Source organism: Doryrhamphus excisus, linkage group LG21 (assembly GCF_037039965.1).
Source record: "Doryrhamphus excisus strain RoL-2023G ecotype Guam linkage group LG21, RoL_Dexc_Guam_v1.1, whole genome shotgun sequence".
NCBI lineage: Eukaryota > Metazoa > Chordata > Actinopteri > Syngnathiformes > Syngnathidae > Doryrhamphus > Doryrhamphus excisus.
The window spans coordinates 10,292,653-10,314,368 of record NC_136377.1 but is presented as its reverse complement, the minus strand read 5'-3'; the positions used below and the strand labels follow the sequence as shown (position 1 = coordinate 10,314,368).

Below are 21,716 nucleotides of genomic sequence, written 5' to 3'. Positions count from 1 at the left end.
AGCGAGAGCGATAGAAAGAAAGGACCTGCTTCAAGGTTGTGATAAAACGTTTCCGGTTGTGCATTTTCAGAATAAGAGAGGAGAGAGCATCATGTCGAAATGGTTCTACGTGATTGGTGTTTTTTTGTTCATACCACAATGTTATATTGATATTGAAATCGAATAATGAATTGGACTACTAATTAATATAGAAACCAAAGCAATAACTCGAACGTTAATGCACTTGTTTCGAAGTGAGCACGTCCAAACAGGAAATTGCTCTCTCTTTAGTTCCGGCAACTTGTCGCAGGTCTTCAATGGGTCCCCATGTTTGCTCTCCAGACTGGAATAGTCAGCAGCTGGTCGCAGTGAAACAAACAACCTGCCATTCAACACAGAGGGGGCGTGTCTGCAGGAAAAGCGCTTGATGGGAAATGTTGTTCTGTTGGAAATTCATGCTAAGCAAAGATAATTAAACGCGGAATTAAACTGCGTAATGCTTTTCTTGCACCACCACCAGAGCAATAAAAAAACGACATGGATTTTGTCATCACATGTTTTTTTCTTTAAGAAAGAAGCGTAAATCTTTTCCTCACCTCAAACCTCAACTTTAACCAAAAAAACTAGGGCGAACGCTCACTGAGGTTCCACTGTACCCTCCCATTCAGTGCAGAAGTGGTCAATTTTGACTCCTTACTTTGCCCTTCTTCCCCACTCAATTTGAGACACATTCTTAAGTTTAGAATAAGCAAATTGGAATTGTTAGCGTGGTAGCTTACTATGTTAGTGGAGGCTCATGTGGTGTAGACAAAGAATAATGGGTGTGAAAAGGTGACTATAAGGGTGTTATTCCACGTCTACAGGGCTCTATAATGGTAAAAATTGTATTTAGAATGTCATAAACAGGTTTTCTATGCTCTAACTACAAAACGGTAACACCCCGCTCATGGACCATGTTAACAAACTATAGCAATACAGCATTTCTCAGCAGTTGCTGCATGAATATTCATCACGTTTTAAAGCTTGACAGTATACCTACATACAGTATGTATATATGCAAACAAAAATGTCCAAGATTTTTGCAAGGTGGGCGAGTTGTCGGGGTGTTTTTATGCAGCTAAGCTATAATCTGGTCCGCGTGACCCACGTGAAATCCTGAGAATCTTCCAAAGTACTGTACTGTACCTCCCTCCACGATGGACGCAAACGCCATTCTTTCTTTCGCTCTCTTTCCTCTGGCTCTCTTTCTACTTGCATGCATGGACTTTGTGCTAAATACCAAAGCCTATTACCTCAACACACTGCTTTATCAAAGAAATAATAATCTTAAAAATAACACTATTAACATTTAGCATTCATCTGGGGATTTCTTTTATATGCCCGAATATTTCCAATTATAGTTTGATAGACGGTAAAGCTTACCATGTATTTTGAAAATTAATTAATACAATATTTTACACTTTTTTTTAGATTAAAAACCGAAACACTAACCAAAAAAAAAGGAAATAATTGACATTATTATTATTATTATTATTTTAGTCCCAAGGTGGAATGAGCGAATGGTTCCTATCCAACAAAAAGTGTCTCCATATTATTTTTAAGTTTTCATGTAAATTGAAACAAAATACTGCCATCCCTTACTATACTGCGTTTCAAAAAAAGAATTCATAAATGTTTTGTGGTTGACTATGGCCTATTACTAGTCAAAAATACTGAAAGTTATATGTAGTATTGTGGTCACGAGGCATCGGTAATGTTACAAGACATGACCTTAGATCACATGACCTTTCACACTGCATGGAGACTGGCTACTGAGGCAGCAGAGCTGAGCTGACGTGCCGTGGCTGAGATAGAGTGAAACAAGCTTATTCTCTCATTCTGTGTGGAAGTGGTACTGCAAATTTTTAGCTTCTATGTCCTTCTTCCCCGCTCCGTTTGAAACACTGTCTTAAAGGGGAACTGCACTTTTTGGGGAATTTTGGCCATTTTTGGGAATTTTCCCAATCCTAATGTGGAACATGAACACATATTTGTTTCCCTTTTCTGTGCATTATAACACCAGAAAACAAGTTAACATGAGCTAGCTTACAATGATGTTTTTCGACTATGAGGTCCTCTTAAAAAAGCCTCTAACAACATCGCATGGTTTGATATCCATGCTGTAATCACTGATGACGACATGTAATAGTTGCAGTATCTTGCCGTAGTTTGATAATTTAAAACACTACCCAAACTTCTTTCCTTGGCGCATTGATGCTAACTAACAACTTGCTGACAGCTCGCCTCAGCGCCTCACAGAGAAAAGAGGGGATACTACATACAGTGAAGAAAATAAGTATTTGAACACCCTGCTATTTTGCTATTTCTCCCACTTAGAAATCATGGAGGGGTCTGAAATTTTCATCGTAGGTGCATGTCCACTGTGAGAGAGATAAACTAAAAAGAAAAATCCAGAAATCACAATGCATGATTTTTTAACAATTTATTTGTGTGATACAGCTGCTAATAAGTATTTGAACACCTGAGAAAATGAATGTTAATATTTGGTACAGTAGCCTTTGTTTGCTATTACAGAGGTCAAACGTTTCCTGTAGTTTTTCACCAGGTTTGCACACACTGCAGGAGGGATCTTGGCCCACTCCTCCACACAGATCTTCTCTAGATCAGTCAGGTTTCTGGGCTGTCGCTGAGAAACACGGAGTTTGAGCTCCCTCCAAAGATTTTCGATTGGGTTCAGGTCTGGAGACTGGCTGGGCCATGCTAGAACCTTGATATGCTTCTTACGGAGCCACTCCTTGGTTTTCCTGGCTGTGTGCTTCGGGTCGTTGTCGTGTTGGAAGACCCAGCCACGACCCATCTTCAATGCTCTGACAGAGGGAAGGAGGTTGTTCCCCAAAATCTCACAATACACGGCCCCAGTCATCCTCTCTTTAATGCAGTGCACTCGTCCTGTCCCATGTGCAGAAAAACACCCCCAAAGCATGATGCTACCACCCCCATGCTTCACAGCAGGGATGGTGTTCTTCGGATTGTACTCTTCATTCTTCTTCCTCCAAACACGCTTATTGGAATTATGACCAAAAAGTTCTATTTTGGTCTCATCTGACCATAAAACTTTCTCCCATGACTCCTCTGTATCATCCAAATGGTCATATGCAAACTTAAGACGGGCCTTGACATGTGCTGGTTTAAGCAGGGGAACCTTTCGTGCCATGCATGATTTCACATCATGACGTCTTAGTGTATTACCTACAGTAACCTTGGAAACGGTGGTCCCAGCTCTTTTCAGGTCATTGACCAAGTCCTGTCGTGTAGTTCTGGGCTGATTCCTCACCTTTCTTAGAATCATTGAGACCCCACGAGGTGATATCTTGCATGGGGCTCCACTCCGATTGAGATTGACCGTCATGTTTAGCTTCTTCCATTTTCTAATGATAGCTCCAACAGTGGACCTTTTTTCACCAAGCTGCTTGGTAATTGCTCCGTAGCCCTTTCCAGCCTTGTGGAGGTGTACAATTTTGTCTCTGGTGTCTTTGGACAGCTCTTTGGTCTTCGCCATGTTACAAGTTAAAGTCTTACTGATTGTATGGGGTGGACAGGTGTCTTTATGCAGCTAACGACCTCAAACAGGTGCATCTGATTCAGGATGATACATGGAGTGCAGGTGGACTTCTAATGGGCAGACTAACAGGTCTTTCAGGGTCAGAATTCTAGATGATACACAGGTGTTCAAATACTTATTTGCAGCTGTATCACACAAATAAATTGTTAAAAAATCATGCATTGTGATTTCTGGATTTTTCTTTTTAGTTTATCTCTCTCACAGTGGACATGCACCTACGATGAAAATTTCAGACCCCTCCATGATTTCTAAGTGGGAGAAATAGCAAAATAGCAGGGTGTTCAAATACTTATTTTCTTCACTGTACCTCTCAATTTAGCTACAAAGACTCAACAGATGCTCGTTTTCTGTCAGCATTTTGTACCTGAGGATTGGAGCACACGTCTTGTGCTGGAAGACAGCCATCCCAAGGAGGGCAGACATCGTCAGTGTTGTCGCTTACCAAGAGTAAAATATGGTGGTGGTAGTGTGATGGTCTGGGGCTGTTTTCCTGCTTCAGGACCGGGAAGACTTGCTGGTATAAATGGAACAATGAACTTGGGTTCTGCAGCAGGACAATGATCCAAAACCCACCAGCAAGTCCACCTCTGAATGGCTGAAGAAAGACCAAATGAAGACTTTGGAGTGGCTTAGTCAAAGTCCTGACCTGAATCCTATTGAGATGCTGTGGCATGACCTTAAAAAAGCTTCATGCTGGAAAAGCTTCCAATGTGGCTGAATGACAACAATCCTGCCAAAAGTTTCATATAAAAATTGCCTTTTGTGTCGGTGTTGTCACTGACTAATTACATTTGTTTGACCATCTGAAACATTGAAGTGTGACAAACATACAAAAATAACCAATAACTAAGGAGGCAAATATTTGTTCCCACCACTGTATAATCATTCAAATTTAAATGACTTTGGCCAGGCTTTGTCAAAACAAGTTGGCAAATTTTTGGGGGTTTGTGTTGATTGCAACATTACATAGCTTCGCCGCTAGAGGCCACTGAATCCCACAGAAACCATATTTTTCTTCTCTCCTTCAAGGACCTTGCTGCGGATTAAGAAGCACAAAAAGCACCAAAAGTGTCCACATGGTGTGTATGACCAAAATATAATTTGACATAATGCATTTACATCATAAGTCATACATACATTCAACAACAGTGTCAAAGGAAGCAAAAAACCCCAAAGATTTGAAATCACATCAAAGTCCAGATATTGAAAATACGGCAGCCAGACAGGTAACGCCATCGGGGTCCAAGGGTCCAAAAGTTAGCCCAGAAGACAGACTTAGAGCATCATCCTTAGAGCATCCGCTTTAAACATTGTTTTTTTTTAATACAGAAAACAGTATCAAACATTATGCAAAGTCATCTCATGACAAAACCAGGACCATACGCATGCATTGTTACTTTTGTATCTTAATATTGAGCTTGCATACAAAGGCAGACAGCTTACAAAAATCACATGTCGGTTGTATTTGTTAAATATCGGTCAGGCTTGGCTGGGAGGATACGTAATAACTTCCACAGACAACTTTTTTCCAGTTTTTTGAGCCTCAGTGGCACCAGGATGGGTTTGATGAATGAGGATCAGGGAGCACAGAGAATAAACCCGTCGTCGACAATTCCAGGTTCCGTTAAGTTGAAGGAAATGGAGAATGTCTGAATGCTGAATGTCACCATTTTAGAAAAGAAAACAATCAGGTTGAACCAAAATAAAATGTACATATAAAATGACTTCGATCAGTTGCTATAGTGACTAAGCCAGCCCGGGGGCAGAGGCCTCGCCCGCCCTCTTATTCTTCAACTACGTCGCTACCAAACCTCTTGGTTGGTGAGGCTTGACGCAGAGACAAGCTTGAGTACCGTGGGGGGTGTTTCTGTTACTCTGGATGTGTTAACCAGCCAAACAGCCAGATATGATTTATTTCGTCTGGTGTGGTCCTGGTACCGTACTATTTGGGGCCTTCACAATGTTCTATCAGACGTTCACGTTTTAGACGAATATTGACGTGGATTTTTTTGGGAACCAGATCTGGGTTCACACGCTCTTACTCTTATAGTTGGTGGGAATTCATTTTTCTCTCACGTTCACCATACTTATACCGATAATGACCTTTTGCCATGTGCTCACTGATGAGCATAGTAATATCAGATCACGATCAAGAATACAGAATAAATCAAGCATCAGGAATAAATCATACATTCAGGAATGACTATGCCTCTGAATCTGATAACACACTATTAGATCTTTTTCGGAACCGATTATGCTTTCCAAGCCCTTTCCTCACTTCAGTCTGGGAAGTCCGAATTGAGCATTTGTTCAGGCGGGGCAAAGATTGGAGGACATTTTATGTACGGTTTTATCAGATGACCAAACTGCCTTCATCAGAAATCGGTATTGTACCGTATTTTCTGGACTATAAGTCGCTCCGGAGTATAAGTCGCACAGGACCAAAAATGCATAATTAGGTAGAAAAAAAACATACATAAGTCGCATTTTTTGCAGGTAATTTATTTTCCAAACTACTTGACCAAAACAGACATTAGTTCCTCTTGGAAGGCAAGTTCTAACATGAATAAAATAATAGAGAACAGGCTGAATAGGTGTAAGCTATGCTAACACAATTCTTATTCAGCTACACAAAAAATAAACATGAACACAAAAGGTGTCCAGTGTTTATGTAACATAAACCCTTTGTTCATTTATAAGTCGCTCTGGAGTATAAGTCGCAGGAACAGCCAACCTATGAAAAAAAGTGCGACTTATAGTCCGGAAAATACGGTCATTTGAATATGCTCCGGTTGTTTGATGATTTATACCTCCCCTCTGATGGATCCATCAAGTGTGCCCTTTCCCGAGATGGGAGAAGGTGTTTGAGCGACTAGAGGGGACATACTTATTTCCAGGTGAACATATGTAAGTTTGGCATTTGATGGCTTACATTTAATAGTCTTATCTTCCCACATGAAAACTGGGCTCGGGCTGCTAGTTGGACGTTTGTGGGAGTCAATTTAAGGTTCCTACTCTTTGGGCTGTGAGTGGCTTGCTAGGCAGACAAGAAGGGTCGAATACGCTTTGTTTGGTTTTTTTTTTCCCATTTTCTTTGTTTTTTCTTTAGTTTTTTTGAAAAAGGTTAAAGGTTAAATAATGTGAAATTTCATCAATCCTTTAAGTAAAGGTCGTAAATCAAAAATAACAATGAAATGACTGAAAGAGGAAAAACACAACATCAAAAGTGAAATCCAATAAAAGGATGGTGGGTTAGGAAATGGTCATCAGCGCGATTCCTTAACTCAGGGGTGTCCAATTTCCCAGCAAGGGCCACATACTGGAAAATGAAAGGATGCAAAGACCACTTTCATATTTCCTTTAGCAACACACGATGAACTTCTATTCACTCCTGATTAACATTTGGAGACCACTTGATTAATGACAATAAGCTTCCGTTTCTCACTACTGGATCTTAAGAGGTTCTAAATTGGGAAGAAAAATGTAAGTGAGACTATTATGTTATTTCATTTGACTTGTATGTATTTAGAATGTAACGGTTATTAGACTGCACTCGACACCGGTAACAGCCTTCATTTGGGTCGAGGATGGTCCCGCGCCACAACCCTCAGGATCTTTGAACATGTTTCGAATGTCTTACAGCGTCCAACCTCAGCAGCAAGGGTGCGCTTGCTAGTGGTGGGCAAAACCGTACATTTCAGGGAACCGGATCATTCCGGTTCATTCAGTAAAAAAGATCCGTTCAATTCGCTCAATTGGTGCAATTGGTTAGCCTGTGATCTCCCCCTGTGCATAGACCCGGTCGACCGTGTCGAGTCAGTCCGTTCACTCATGTTCTCGTTCGTTCCGACTCAAAAGCGCAACAACACGTGATGACTAGTGGTGTGTCATGAACGAACGGGTCAAAAGAACTAGTTCTTTTTTGTGAAGGGAAAAAACGAGGTCACCGACAGTGTCGGTCAATCTCTCGGTCTCGGTCTTTTAGTCAGCTAACCGCACCCACCTACAGAGCGAGGCTCGACGATAGGATAAGACAGGCAAGCACGCAGTTAGTCCCGCCCTGCAAAAGGAACGGTCAACTGACTCTCCAGCCAATCAAAAAAAAGCATTTGCAACTGAACAGACTGAACGGGTATTTTAGGAGAGGTGACCTCCTTCATTCCGTTCACAAAAAAGAACCAGTTCTTTTGACCTGTTCGTTCATGACAGACACACCACTAGCGTTTGCTTACGCAGCTCAACAATCCGAGCGTGTTCAAAGACAGAAAGCTTTTTGCCTTTGCCATCAAAAGATCATGACGGTGTGAAAACCTGACAGAAAATGACATCCAAGCCACAAGATTTTGTCTTTTAAAGGCTGAGTCTTAAACCTTTGATCAGCTACTAAAAGGACATATTTTTCTCATTTATTCTTGTTACATTACATTGAAGATAAGTGGTAGAAAATGAATGAACGAATGAATGAACTATTTCACCATCTTCTTGTGTATTTTCTTCAACTCATTCAGACTTTATTCCCGTAATATTTTGACTTTCTTGTAAAAAAATTTCTGCAACCTAATTTTCCATAAATAATAAATTTTTTTCTCCAGAATATTCCAACTTAAAAAATATTTCTTGTAAAATGACTGCTTTTTTTTTTTAGTTTTTTAGTTTTATTATATTTTGAATGTGTGCTACGAGCCGAACTTTGGACACCCCTGTTTTAGCTGAATGCCATCAATTGAAAATAAAACAAAATACTGCAAAATTAAAATTGCTATCAGAGATATCAGAAAAATCTGTATTAAAAGTAGTATTAAAAGTACTGGTAAAATGGTGGTGACCCATCATGCAGCCATCCATATAAAACAATTAAAGTAGAATAAAGTAGAATAAAATACAATGAAATGAGTTGCAAAACCAGACCCCACTTTTCTATATTTTTGTCTTAGCAGTCGTTGCACGGCACACATTAAAGGAAAGGTCACGCTGCAGACTCCAACTCATCAATGATTCACTCTCCCAAAAACACGGCGTGCATTCCAGCCTGGAGTGGAAGTCAGGAGCATGGCATACGGGTCTTAAAAAACTTTACCAAAGGCAAAAGTCCAAGAATCGGCTGGACTTCCATGGCCGATATTTATATGAGCTTCATTAGTGAATGGGCCATCTTTTATTGGTTAAAATCATGTAAAGGGTGTCAAAATGTAGTATCATTTTAACAAAGAAAGTTTAACAAGGAAGTTTTGGAGGAGGAATACATACAATGAATATCCAGGATATTTTTATCAGGTTTAGTGAAGGTGGAATTCTTCATTTAAATGTTGATCAATCAATCAATCAAATAAAAAGGTGTATAGTTTAGAGTCACATTATTAAAATAACAATAAGAGAAAAATAAACAGGACTTTTTCGTAATTTTCAAATCCAACGATAAGTAATGCAAAACGCTGGAGCACTGAGGTGCACATTCTCATGTGAGTTATTACATTCTATGATTCCTTCCGAGTGGAGAACAAAGAGTAGAGCAATTCATATAATAATAATCATCATAATAATACGAGGCTGTGATATTAGAAATGCCCTCTGTACCTCTCCTGGTCCGTCTTCTTAGCAAAGCTTGCAAATGGCACAACGTCAGCTGCAAGAAGAGACTGTAAACAATGCATGCTTTTATCTTCATCCTTATTTTTTGACATAAAAAACCCACCCCCCCCTCATGTCGAAGCGAGGGTTTCATTCAGCAGGAAGTGTAAACAAGAAGCTGCACACGGAGCTGCCCGGTGGCATGAGCGTTTTACACCCGACTCGCTGGGTTGATTAAACCTGGTGCCTCTCAAGCTGGCTTTTTGACCCCTGCGCCAAGGCTGCACGGATTGATTGCAAGGTCCCCACCCCCACCGCATGGGGTTATCAAACAATCGCACCCTCAGTTGAGACTTTTTCTTCCTCCCTTCACTTCATCAAAAGGTAGTGTTCAACCTAAATCACAGTAGGCACTTCATTAGGTACACAGAAACGCTACACGCGGTTAACAATATGACACTTCTCCATGGCATTGAGACGTGAACACGTGTGGAGTATGTGTAAACTGCGTGGAGTGTGGCTGGAAATCTGTGGCATGCATAAAAACTGATCAGAATGCACAAAGGGATGTCTTCTAGTCAGAAATTCCCCTTTTCTAGTTTATTGCCTCCTTCCTGCTCTTTGCACATTGTCTACCTGCAGCTGCCAGAAAATATGACCTTACCTTTCTCATTGGATGAGCCTCTGCTGTTGTGTGGCGTCACGTGGGACACAGCGGGTCCAAATATGCCGCAACTGCTTCACGGAAGCGGGAAGTGGGAAGTGACGGTGACAATGCATACCCATGCAGGAACAATGCACGTCACAAGTTCTGTTGTCGTGTACTGGACGTAAACAGTACAGACAAGGTCTGAATAAGTCATGCAGGAGTGCGGTCATTTCGTGCCAACAATTTCGGTCACAAATTGCGCACTTTATGCGGGAATAGAACACAAATGGTGTGCACAAACCAATCTTCACGTTTTTACCATAAATAGAAATGCCACATATTGCCACGGCAAACTGGAGGACAATATGGAGGTAGAATGTGTGCAATGTAAACACTGCTTTCTAGTGTATATATTAAAGTGGATTAGCATTCAAGCTACCACACACAAAAAGTACTTTTAAACTATCCCAATTCCAGAATCAGGGTTATATTTTGGACAACTCGTGTGCATGCACTATTGTGGGACCTCTGAGGCGTATTTCAAATACTATAATATGGGAGCTTTTACTGCTTTTGGTTACCATATGTAGCGACAACACAACAATCCTGTTAGAGTGTACCTAATGAAGTGACCAGTTCTTATTCCAAAATGTTCCCCCATACGGTAAATATGCCCCCTTTTCCACTGTACAGTACCTACTTGGCTTGTCACCCATGACTGACACATTTATACTACCAGGATACTACTAGCAGGGTACTAGCAGGGTACTCCCAGGTACTTCAAGTCTCAGGTAAAATCGTGCAAGTCCAAGTCAAGTCTCAAGACGGGTCAAGTAGTGTTGAAAGGCTTGAAGACACTAAATGTTGGGGTCGTTACAAGTCATAAGCACAGGAATAAAATGCCATTTTAACCATGCATCCTTTACTTTTTTCAAGAATTGCAATCCACACATTCGTTCTTACATCTGATTGGACGTGAATAGACGCAGTCAATGAAGCGGAAAATATGTTGTCTTGCCTCACATTAGAGGAATACTTTGAATGGAGACGTATTTTACTCATCACATTCACTGAAAAGTATTTTCTAGTCATCAGACAGAAGTCTGAGTCAAGTCCCGAAAGTTCAAGTCGAGTTGCTAGCCTGATGATATTGTCAAGTCCAGTCCAAAGTCATTCAATTGTGACTCGGGTGCACACCTGTGCAGGTACGACCAGGTACTTCCAAGCATGCCACTGCTCATTAGTCAACTGTAACATACTTTGTGGATACCTGAAGTCGTTGAGCAATGACGCTTAGCAACATGAAATCATCGGTAAATAAAGTTGGCAATGTGTGCAATTACCACACAGGCATCATCTCCAAATGGTCTTAGCTCGCATTACTTGCAGTGGAAATCAGTGAATTGCTAATGCTGGATGAACAGTTTGCTCCTTGCCGCTCTTACAACATTGGTTCTGTTGTTCATAAATTAGCAAATCATGCAGATCATGAAAGCTGCCTTTCATGATCTCATCATTATTACAGTTTAAAAATGTGTTAGAGACTGTATAATGACTTTTCACATTCAGTAAATAACTCTCCAATTATTGCCAGATAGCCTCGGCTAGCAGGCTTTGTAGGGAAAATCAGTAAATTGCTGGCTGTGCAAACACGTCAGGATAAATGAGTCCAAACCCTAAATAACATCACCCACTCCAACCACACAACATGAAACCCACCAGTCGGCTGTGCAGTGGAAAGGTGGCATTTAGAGAGGCCGCAAAGTTCTAAGATGGTAAATGGATTTTGACTCAAATAGAGCTTTTCTACATTCAAAGTAATGAAAGCTGATGATGCAGCATCAGGAGAAAGTGGGGGTTCAGTGCCTTGCCCAAGGATACTTCAACACGGTCACTAGAGGATGAAGCTGTGAAGTTGGGAGACAACTACTCTACTCTACAATCCTCTCTGTCATTTAAGAACGTCAACATTTTAGGTGGACTCCTTGTCATATTAGCATAAATGCATATTTGGAGTGGATGGTTTGATGCTACATCCCTTCACCACAACCACGACACAAGTGGCTGATGTGTGGATGGAGCGCTAAGGTATAAGGTAATAAGGTTCCGTCACACCAGCCCTGTTCAGAGAGAAGGTCACCGTACTTGAAGGGAGGAGAGAGAAGGACGTGATGGATGAAATGGAAGCAGGCATCCAGGCGGGGGCAGCCGCGGCAGGCCGGGTCGGGTCCGCTCAGTCATTTAGCGAGCCGGGTAACTCGTTGGTCAGCGTGTGCCAGCGCTCGATTTTCTTGTCCTTGTTCTTGAGGCAGTCAAACCAGTGTTTGAGCCTCTCTCCGTTGGCGTTGATGCCCAGGGACACCCCACCTGAAGGCAGGGAGAATGAGAGTCGGAATGAGAGTGGGGGCCAAAAGGAAGGCGCGAGTCAGAGTGATGATGATGGGGTTTGTGTCTGCAGGGGACAAAATCATCAGTTGGATTAGGACTGTGGTGGATGAAAACCCTGAAGATTACTTCTGGGCTCGGGGCCAATTGGCGGAGGTGGACATGAGTTGGTGACGACCATCCAACAATTTTCACTCCACTCCACTCCACTGTGCTCAGTCTCCAGGAAGTCACTAGATAAAAGTGGAGACCGGCCCTATCTAAGATAGCAGTCACCAAGATTTACTGTGTCTATTACCAATGAAATCGTTGGACTTCCCGATGTCGTAGTCCCACACCGTCACCTCCAGAGTCTTCTTGGTGAGGTCCGCGTACTTGATGTCATAGGAGAACTCCTGTGTTAAGCAGGAAAGTAAAAGTTCAACCACACCTCTCCCATTTCAGCTCATACAATCCAAAGTACATTTCCAAATCAGCTATTACTCAAAGTGAGGAACAAGTTCAACGTCAAGTCAATAGCAGTATTTTTGAGGGTACCACAAAGTCATAAGCCATTATACCCCTAAAGGTACACTCTAGTACCACATAATGTACTGCAAGGTTACTATAGTTGTACTTATTTCAGGGAGAAAAAAGTACTAGGTGTGGTCTTGAGCTGTGCAAATCAAGTCAATAGCAGTATTTATGAGGGTACAACCCAGTCATTAGGCATATACCCCAAGAGGTACAATAGAGTACCACATAGAGGTAATTGTTGTACTCCAAGGTGACTAGTTGTACTTTTTCCAGGCAGAAAAAAGTACTAGGTGTGCTCTTGAGCTGTAGAAGTCAAGTCAATTGCAGTAATTACGAGGGTACAGCCCAGCCATTAGCCACATACCCCAAAAGGTACAATACAGTACCACATAGAGGTAATTGTTGTACTCCAAGGTGATTAGTTGTACTTTTTCCGGACAGAAAAAAAAAGCTGTAGAAGTCAAGTCAATAGCGGTATTAATGAGGGTACAGCCCAGTCATTAGCCACATACCCCAAGAGGTAAAATACAGTACCCTCGAGAGGTGATTATTGTACTCCAAGTGACTAGTTGTACTTTTTTCAGGCCTAAAAAACTACTAGGTGTGCCATTGTACCTCCAAAGGTACAGTCCAGTACCACATAGGGCTAAGTACTCCAACTTTTTTCAGGGCCAATCATGTACTAGGTATTGAGCTATAAATGTGAATTGTCAAAGGTGCAGTATATAATCAGTACTTTTGAACGGTTTGTGTATGGCATTCATCTACTTTAAAGTAGATTCAGCACCTCATTAGGTTTTTATTGTGGTAATAAGTAATAACAATACACAGTATACAGTTCATGTCGCCATAGTAGCGGCTCAGGGAAAACAAGTCAGTGGCTATGGAAAAATGGTGTAGCACTCGGCTGGGCATATTGGCTCCGTATCGTCTCAAAGAGCCATTGAATGTACTACAAGTGTTAGAATCCCCCATTTTGCAGCTCTTCAAGAACGAAATGCATGCCAGGCCAGTCAGCGACAAGCAGCCGCTATCAATTTGTGTGTGCTATCAATTTGCAGCAGCACGTCCGCCTCTGGTTTCATCTCGGAGAAATCAGCACCCACCCACCCAGATGTTTTTCTGACGGAAAGACCAAGAGGTGATGGAGGAATATAGACAGAAAAAATGTCAAAGGAAATGTCAAGCTGCTGGCCTTTGAGCGTGTTTGGCCGGGGTGGTCCTATCGCATTCACGATGGCTGGGGGGGAAACAGATAGACCAGACTACCACCTGCTCACCCTGGCGTCCCTGTACATACAGTAGACATTTGGTTAGGCCCTGCTAGAAGGCATTCCATTTTCTACTAAGGCCTGTTTAGCTATCTGCAAGGGTTCCCAACCACTGTAGCTCTCACCTTCACGTCAAATGATTTGTGAAGGCCCAACTTTACCTACTGTATGCAATTCAATGCTCTTCCACTAGATGGCAGAAGGTACATGCAGTAATTAACCACCTGGCCACCTGTTGCCATTCATCCTCATCCTGTATATTATACTGTATATACATATTCATACTGCATATCCATACATTCATATTCCTATGCATACACATCCTGTCTCTGCCAAGCAACAAGACCATGAAAATCAATGTTTAATGTACATGAGATGTTTAGAATACAGTGTGTGTATTTATCAGCATATACTGGACACTCACTCACTTCCCCCTCAGTGAAATATCACATCTTTTTGCCTTTCATGTACTTTCAAGGAGTTAGGATGATCCTAAAGGCTCCAAAAATAGGTAATTATTACAAAATCAAAAGTGGGCCCAACCTGAATTCCTACCCCTGCAGCTAATGATAACGATTGGGCAAGGTTTAGCTGCTAGCGTTAGCTATGACTGAATGTCTGGCCTAGCCTGGTGTAACAACAATCTATAGTTATTCATTCATTCTTTTTCTACCGCTTATCCTCAATACGCTTGCGGGGGTGCTGGAGCCTATCCCAGCTGTCTTTGGGCGAGAGGCGGGGTACACCCTGGACTGGTGGCCAGCCAATCACAGGGCACATATAGACAAACAACCATTCACGCCCCAGTGTTGGGCACGTTACTTTAAAAAAGTAATTAATTATAGTTATATTATATTATATTATAGTTACTTCTCCAAAAAAGTAACTGAGTTACTAACTGAGTTACTCCACAACAAAAGTATTTAGTTACCAGTAAAAGAAACTATTGCATTATTCCCCCCAGGGTTTATATAGGTTTGAGTTGCTCACACAAGACTTGGACAAGGTTTTTGTACATTTTTTTATGTACATTTTACTTCTGACATCAACGAGGTTAAAGTAGTATCTGCACTTTCCTTCGGCAAACGCTGTCTTCTCAATAGAGTCCTCCTCCCTCGCCATCTCACGCTATGGCGGATCCACTACCCAGCACTTTGAATGTGCTTAAACACCCGCCCGCCCAAGTTCTCTGATTGGCTGAAGAAGCATCTTAGCCAATCTTCATCGCTTACGTGCTCTAAACACCCGCCCACCCAAGTTCTCTGATTGGCTGAAGGCGCAATCTTACTAAACCTAAGCCAATCCTCGTTGCTTATGTGGTTATCTCATTCCCTCCCTTGTCACTCTGCAACTCTCACTGCGCTGCAGATTAGTTACGAAGTCGGTGATATATTTTGAGGCGGCCTCTGTAACGTGCGGTAACGGGGTGTCGAAAATGGTAACGGGGTTATGCTGACAGTAAAAGTAATTAGTTAGATTACCCGTTACTGAAAAAAAGTAACGGCGTTAGTATTGAAACGCCGTTATTCCCATCACTGCCACACTCCCATTCATACCTATGGACAATGTGAGTCACCAATTAACCTAGCATGTTTTTGGAAAAACATTTTGGAATGTGGGAGGAAACTGAAGGACCCGGACATGCAAACGCCACACACAGATGGCGGAGAGTGGAATTGAACCCGGGTCTTCTGGCTGTGTGGCCTGCACGCTAACCACTTCAAGCGTGCAGCTCTCAATCTATAGTTAGTCTACAGTAAATAGTTGGTGGCTTGCTAACGACATGTACATGAATACCAGCAGCCATCAGCAACCCGATGGGAATTGGTGACTATTTTAATGCGGTTTAATGTTGAATTGTGAGATATACAGTGTAGACTAGGTTTATTTGTACAGTGTCTTCTTTTATACACCTACAAGTGTTTGTGACATACGTATGTTAGCCCATGGTGATGGTCTTACATTTTTTAGTTTCAAAAAATTTAATTTTGCCCTTTTAAAAAATGTAGATTATTAATTGGCCAATTAATCAATGAATTATCAATATAAATTAATTAGTAATATTTGACTAAATATTTTTTCTATTTGCATTTTTAATGTGAAAGCACCACTACACAATGAGGTGACCTGTTGAATAGAAGCCCAACATTTACTGTCCTACTTGCCAGGTTGTGGTGCTCAGTAAAAAGTGGAATACTTGTGGCAAACCGGGAGAAATCCTCAACCTGACAGCGGTGCCCTCTGTGAATACCGTGTAAGCTTTAAAGGTTGGATAGCACATAAATAGGCCTGCAAAAGCACGTTTGTGAGTGCGTGCGGTGCGCTTGGGGCACATTCGCCGTGTGCTCCTTACCTCATTGAACTCTGGATTGAGCGTCTTCTTCTTTACAGCCGTCTTGTGCTTTGACTTTTTGTTCTCGTCAGGCTTCAGGTACCTGCAGGAGAGCAAGTGGGGGAGATTTAATGTCATCGTGGTTTTACAGCTGAGCTGAAGACATCACCAGAGGGCTTTGGCGCCTGCTGGGGAATCCGAGGTGTGGTGTGAATGTGTGTTATGCTGACCGGACACTACTGGAAGCCAGTGTGAATGTTGGTGTCAAAACGTACTGGGACACAGACATTTTCCACAACACCTTGTCGGGAATCAACAACATTTTGGGTGCAAATCAGGATAAAAATGTATTTTCTTTTTCTGTGGCTTGGATGGGTTTAATTGTTCCGAATGTAAATGGTAGCATCGACTTAGCATTGACTTAGCTTTGCCAATTTACCTCCTCTTTTTGCAGTTTCAGTCACATTGGAACTCCCACATGAGTCATCACGGAAAACAGGAAGTAGCTGCTAACTAACAAATGGACAAGGATTACGCAAAAACTCCACAGGCAATTTCCACAAAATTTTGTTGGAAATAACATTTTGGCTGTAAGTCAGGAAGAAAATGCAAATGCTGAATTGGATTTTCTTTTGCCGACGTTTGGATGGGTGTATTTGCTCAGAATGGTAAATGGTAGCTTCACACCCTGTCTATCACGTACATATGACCTCATTTCACTCCAAGATTGATTCCTTTCTGAAGTTACATTCTCTTTTTGCGGTTTCACAAACACGTTTTTGCTGTAAATCAGGATAAAAATGCAAACGGCTACATTTATTTTCTTTTTGTGTTTCTCTGAGTGACGAAAAAAGGTAAGGAAATTAGCACATCTCTGTCAGCTTAAATAGGAGAGAATTGATCATCACAATTCGAGAATGATTGAAGAAGTATCCGTAAGTATTTTATATGAAATATGAATGAAAGGCAAGCCTCAGTCAGCATGACAGAGTGCACGTCCACGCTGTTTTGTTGTTCTGTCCACTAGAGAGAGCTGTGGTTCTGCCCTTTGTCCAAGTCAAGCATTACATCATGAAGTCCTGCTGCTGTTGGCCGCCTTTTTACATTTCAAAGTTTTCATGTGTGGTACTTGCGCTAAAGCTATGAGAATTTACAGTTTTTTTTTTTCATTCTTGATGGATGTCGACGGCGACTGACCTAATGAGACGTCTAACACAGCCTGGGAAGCTACTAAACAGTAAAATGTCTCTCAGTCCTTCAGATTTCATAAGACTTTTGCCCCATAGGAAATAATGTACACTGGAACCTTGATTAGCATCATCAATCCGTTCCAGAAGGTCAGACTCCAACTGAAATTGCTCTCACCAAATCCATTTTTCCCATGAAGAATTCATGAAAATCCAAGCCAAAACATGTTTTTGTACGTGTACAAATACAGTTTTACATGCAGTAAACAACTTTAAATTCATGTAAATACCTAGGAATGACGAATGGAAGGGTTAAAGGTTACTTTTACCTTCACTGAAGATGTGACTGTTGCCAAAGACACACTGTGGCAGTGAGATCAACATGGACACCACCTTCATGTTTTGCCATGAGTGATTTCTTGAATTCAGTAGTGTTTCCCATCTTCCTTATTAAAATGCTGGCCCTTGCAACTTTCTTTGGCTCCATTTTGGCTTATTACTTATATACATCCGTTGATTTCCAGGCTAACAGGCTAACAAGGGACAATTTTGCCCATCATCCTTGTGTGAGACATGAACACACGTCTTGTGTTCTAAAGATATAAAAACAGATGCGGCTAAGGATGCACGTAGCGGGAAGCACGTATTTGAGCCCATAGAGCCTTCTGAAAAAAAAAGAAACTGAAAAGAAAGGTGCCAACAACTCCCCATTTACATATAATGTGATGTGCATATTAACCAAGCTACAACGACATTGTTATTATTAACTGAAGAACTCATTTCCTGGGGTAGTGACACCATGCCACACCAGTTAGTTACTTGCCGCGCTCACAATGTCTCACATCACTACCAAAAGGTAATGCTACATATTGGAGCTGCTACTGCTACTGCTGTTTTTGTTTTTGAGTTTGGTAAAGTGAATGCTAAGTGGAGGCGTCCGTTACTATGTGAAATCAATGAATCCAGGAAGGAAGTTCCGCTAATGCTTAAAAGGACCAAAAATACAGCAAAATACTGTAAGTATTACATGTTATCATGAATGTTCAGTATATACGTGAGGGGCGGCATGATGCGGTAGGGTTCGATCCTCCGTCTGCCCGTGATCAGGTCCAAGTATCCTTGGCCAAGATACTGAACCCCCAGTTGCTGCTGATGTTGCGTCATCAGGAGGTAAATATGCTAACGTGTCAAAGTTCTTAGAGCGCCTTGGAGGTGGAAAAGTGCTATAAGTGAAAGACATTTATAAAACCATAAAACCTTGTTGGAGGGGTTTTAATAGCGGGCTTTGTGGGCGTTTCCCGTTATGTGTATTAATCACCTGTCTCTCCTTTTTTTTAATCAGTTTGTATATCTTTAGAACACACAAAAAAGAAACACGTGTTCATGTCTCACATAAGAATTGTGGGTGATTGGCAAATATACCCAAAAAGGTGCACTTTTCCCTTAAGAGCACTGTTGGACCCAGATTTTTGCCTACATTTTTGACGTAAACATTCACTAATCTCGGATCCACTGTAAAGGGAATTCATCTGTTCCAGGGTCAAACATAATAAGTTCACGGCTGTATAATGAACCTAAATTTTTTTTTTACATTGGATGTGTACAGAGGTGGATGATTTGCTTCCTCTTCCTCTTCATGTTAAGTAAACACAGCTGACTGTGTCGACTGTGGGTTTATTATACTGAGCAGCCAGGACAAAGATGAAAGTACCACTTATTGGTGCTTTGCCGGTTTTCGCTAGTATCCTACTGTGGTGCCAAGACACAGACACACACAGAATGCCAAATAAAAAGCAAAACATACATGGAGTTGATGCTTTGGAGCCGCACTGAGCTGAAGTCTCACAGGATATTGCCTTTAGACATATTGTACTGAGCAGCCAGCACACAGACACATGGTTGTTATAGTACATCACAGTAAGTTCCATGACCTGTTCTATGGTTATCATCACACTTTTCTGTCACTGGTCCTCTCCTGTGGTGAGGTGCCAAAAAGAGAAATAGACTCTTCCTACATCTACAGCCCATGTCTACCCTTTCCTTCCTATCCAGCCAGCCAAAGTCAATCTATTATCTGTTGGCGTGTCCTTCAAGCTCCGGAGAGATTTTTTTCACACCTAAAAACTGTTGGAAATTATCGCCAGACCCTTTCCTCTCCCTCGGCACTTTTGTTCTGGAGGTGCGCACAGCAGTCTCGGAAATGAATTGCACTTTCATTGCTCAGCCTGATGAAAGAGAAGGCGAAATGCTCAGGTGTGATTAAAAAAAAAGAAAGGACTCGCCTTCAAATTGCATCTGTGAGCGGCGTCTCAGCGCAGCGTGGCTTTTATGCTGCACTGATAATTACAGCAAGTCTTGTCTCCTTTCAAAAAAAAACCCCTCAGCTAATCCATTGCAGTGCATTGTGTGGGGACTAAAAATACATTTATTATGACTGCTTTGCACTTACCATTTGAGAAGTGTTTAGAAAAACGTGTGTCACGGTCTAGAAGTGACTCTTAGAACGTACTTCCTGTTTTGGGTGTGTGTTAAGACTTGTCAACCTCGTGAACAGAACCCAGTCTGGTGTCCACTTAAAGGCCATATAATGACATTCGATACAAACACTGTGTCCAAAGGTCAGCCTTTACAATGATAGTATGCTTATTTTGTGATATTTATTCATCATAACATCATTTTGCACAATCCATAACTCATTCAACACCAAAGACATATTTATAGATTTTAAAACCTGAATGCTTGCCCCAATGTATACATATGCATACTTTTGTCTTTTATGGGTTTTTTTTTACTCAAGAGGTAAAAAGAGGTGTTGGCAAAAGTGGCAGAAGTGCATTTGGTAAGAAGACGTGGAAGAAAATGGAGGAGTGTAGCGTACAGAAGGTATGTATTGTAAGGAAACTTTAACGCACACACAAAATGTAGTTCCAAATGTCAAAAGTGTAAATAGTTCATGGTGTTATATTTGCTAAATAATTGTTATTTTTTGTGTTGTTTGTGTAGTGGTGCAATTGTTTAGACATTTGAGCTTTCACCAAATTAGTGTCAAAGTGAAAGTTATGCTTGAAATGTAAAGCTGGCTTTTTCTCCTTTTTTGTTGGGAGCTGATATTTTCCTGAAACCTACCTATGTTCTACTGCTGATTACTGAAGAACACAAGAAGGTAGAAAACAACCTTTTTTTTGTGATGCAAGATGAGCGTCTGATCTTTCTTTTGGTTTCTATAGCCATAGAACACAATATTCTGTGTGCCTTGAAGAAACATCCAAAATTGTCTACAATTAATTTTGAAAAATGGCTGGGATTGAATCCAGCCATCCTTTTTCTATACCGCTTATCCTCACTAGGGTCACAGGTATGCTGGAGCCTATCCCAGCTGCACAGGGAGAACATGCAAACTCCACACAGAGATGGCGAGATGTTTCCAATCTCCTAATTGTGTGGCCTGCGTGCTAACCACTCACCCACCGTGCGGCCCTGGGGTTGAACGAGTTAATTAATGAACTGGTATCGCTCTGCCTAGAAATTTTCTTAAAATAGCATGACATAGTGTGTGTGACGCGGAAGATAGGCTTCTTGATCGTATAGATCATGTCTTTATGCAACACACCATGCACACTCACATGTTTAGAGCTAATTGTAGACATATAGATAATAATTTAGGTCCCAATTTGCCTCCTACGGGCTTTGCCAATTTGTGCAGGCCACGTGTGTGTCTTATGATATTTGCCATGTTTGCACGTAAGAGCACGTACGGCAGGATGTAATTCCCCCTTGAAGGCATACAACAGTGACCTTTGACCTCTGACACATCCTGCTGGTGTCCCAATATTTTTGTATGTCTTGTACTTTTTGTTACCATGACGAGACAGACGTGGATAGGCGTGCTCACGTTTTGACGTAGGGGTCGGAGAAGCCGTTGGCGTCCATGGCAGCCAGGTGAGCGCAGCGTATGATGCCCACCACCAGGCAGGACTTCTGGGTGTTGTACTTGAGGGAAATCATGATGCGTCCTCGCTCCTCCAGCGACTTGTCCTCTGTCTTGTTAACCTGTGGTGGATGATAAAAGTCACATTCACCCATTGCTGTTTTTAGCGTGTGCAGGTGTTGCCTCCCACAAGCTCTTGTGCATTTCTTAATTAGCTGGCGCCGCATGTGGGAGGCAATCAAAGCTCATAAACATAAAAGTCACCGTATTTGTTGGCTT

General features: G+C 41.6%; 1 protein-coding gene across 2 annotated transcripts in view; it reads right to left on the bottom strand.

The window, feature by feature from the left end:
• Positions 1 to 6,769: 6,769 nt before the first annotated feature.
• The window catches only part of doc2b (double C2-like domains, beta), a 118,501-nt gene continuing 103,554 nt past the window's right edge, over positions 6,770 to 21,716 (bottom strand). For both annotated transcript variants that reach the window (XM_078787988.1, XM_078787989.1), the window contains 4 exons: positions 21,402 to 21,559; positions 16,344 to 16,425; positions 12,502 to 12,598; positions 6,770 to 12,185 (listed from right to left, as the gene is read on the bottom strand). In XM_078787988.1, the coding sequence (XP_078644114.1) occupies positions 12,052 to 12,185; positions 12,502 to 12,598; positions 16,344 to 16,425; positions 21,402 to 21,559 (471 nt within the window). In that variant the 3' untranslated portion in view covers positions 6,770 to 12,051. The remainder of the gene's footprint in view (positions 12,186 to 12,501; positions 12,599 to 16,343; positions 16,426 to 21,401; positions 21,560 to 21,716) is intronic.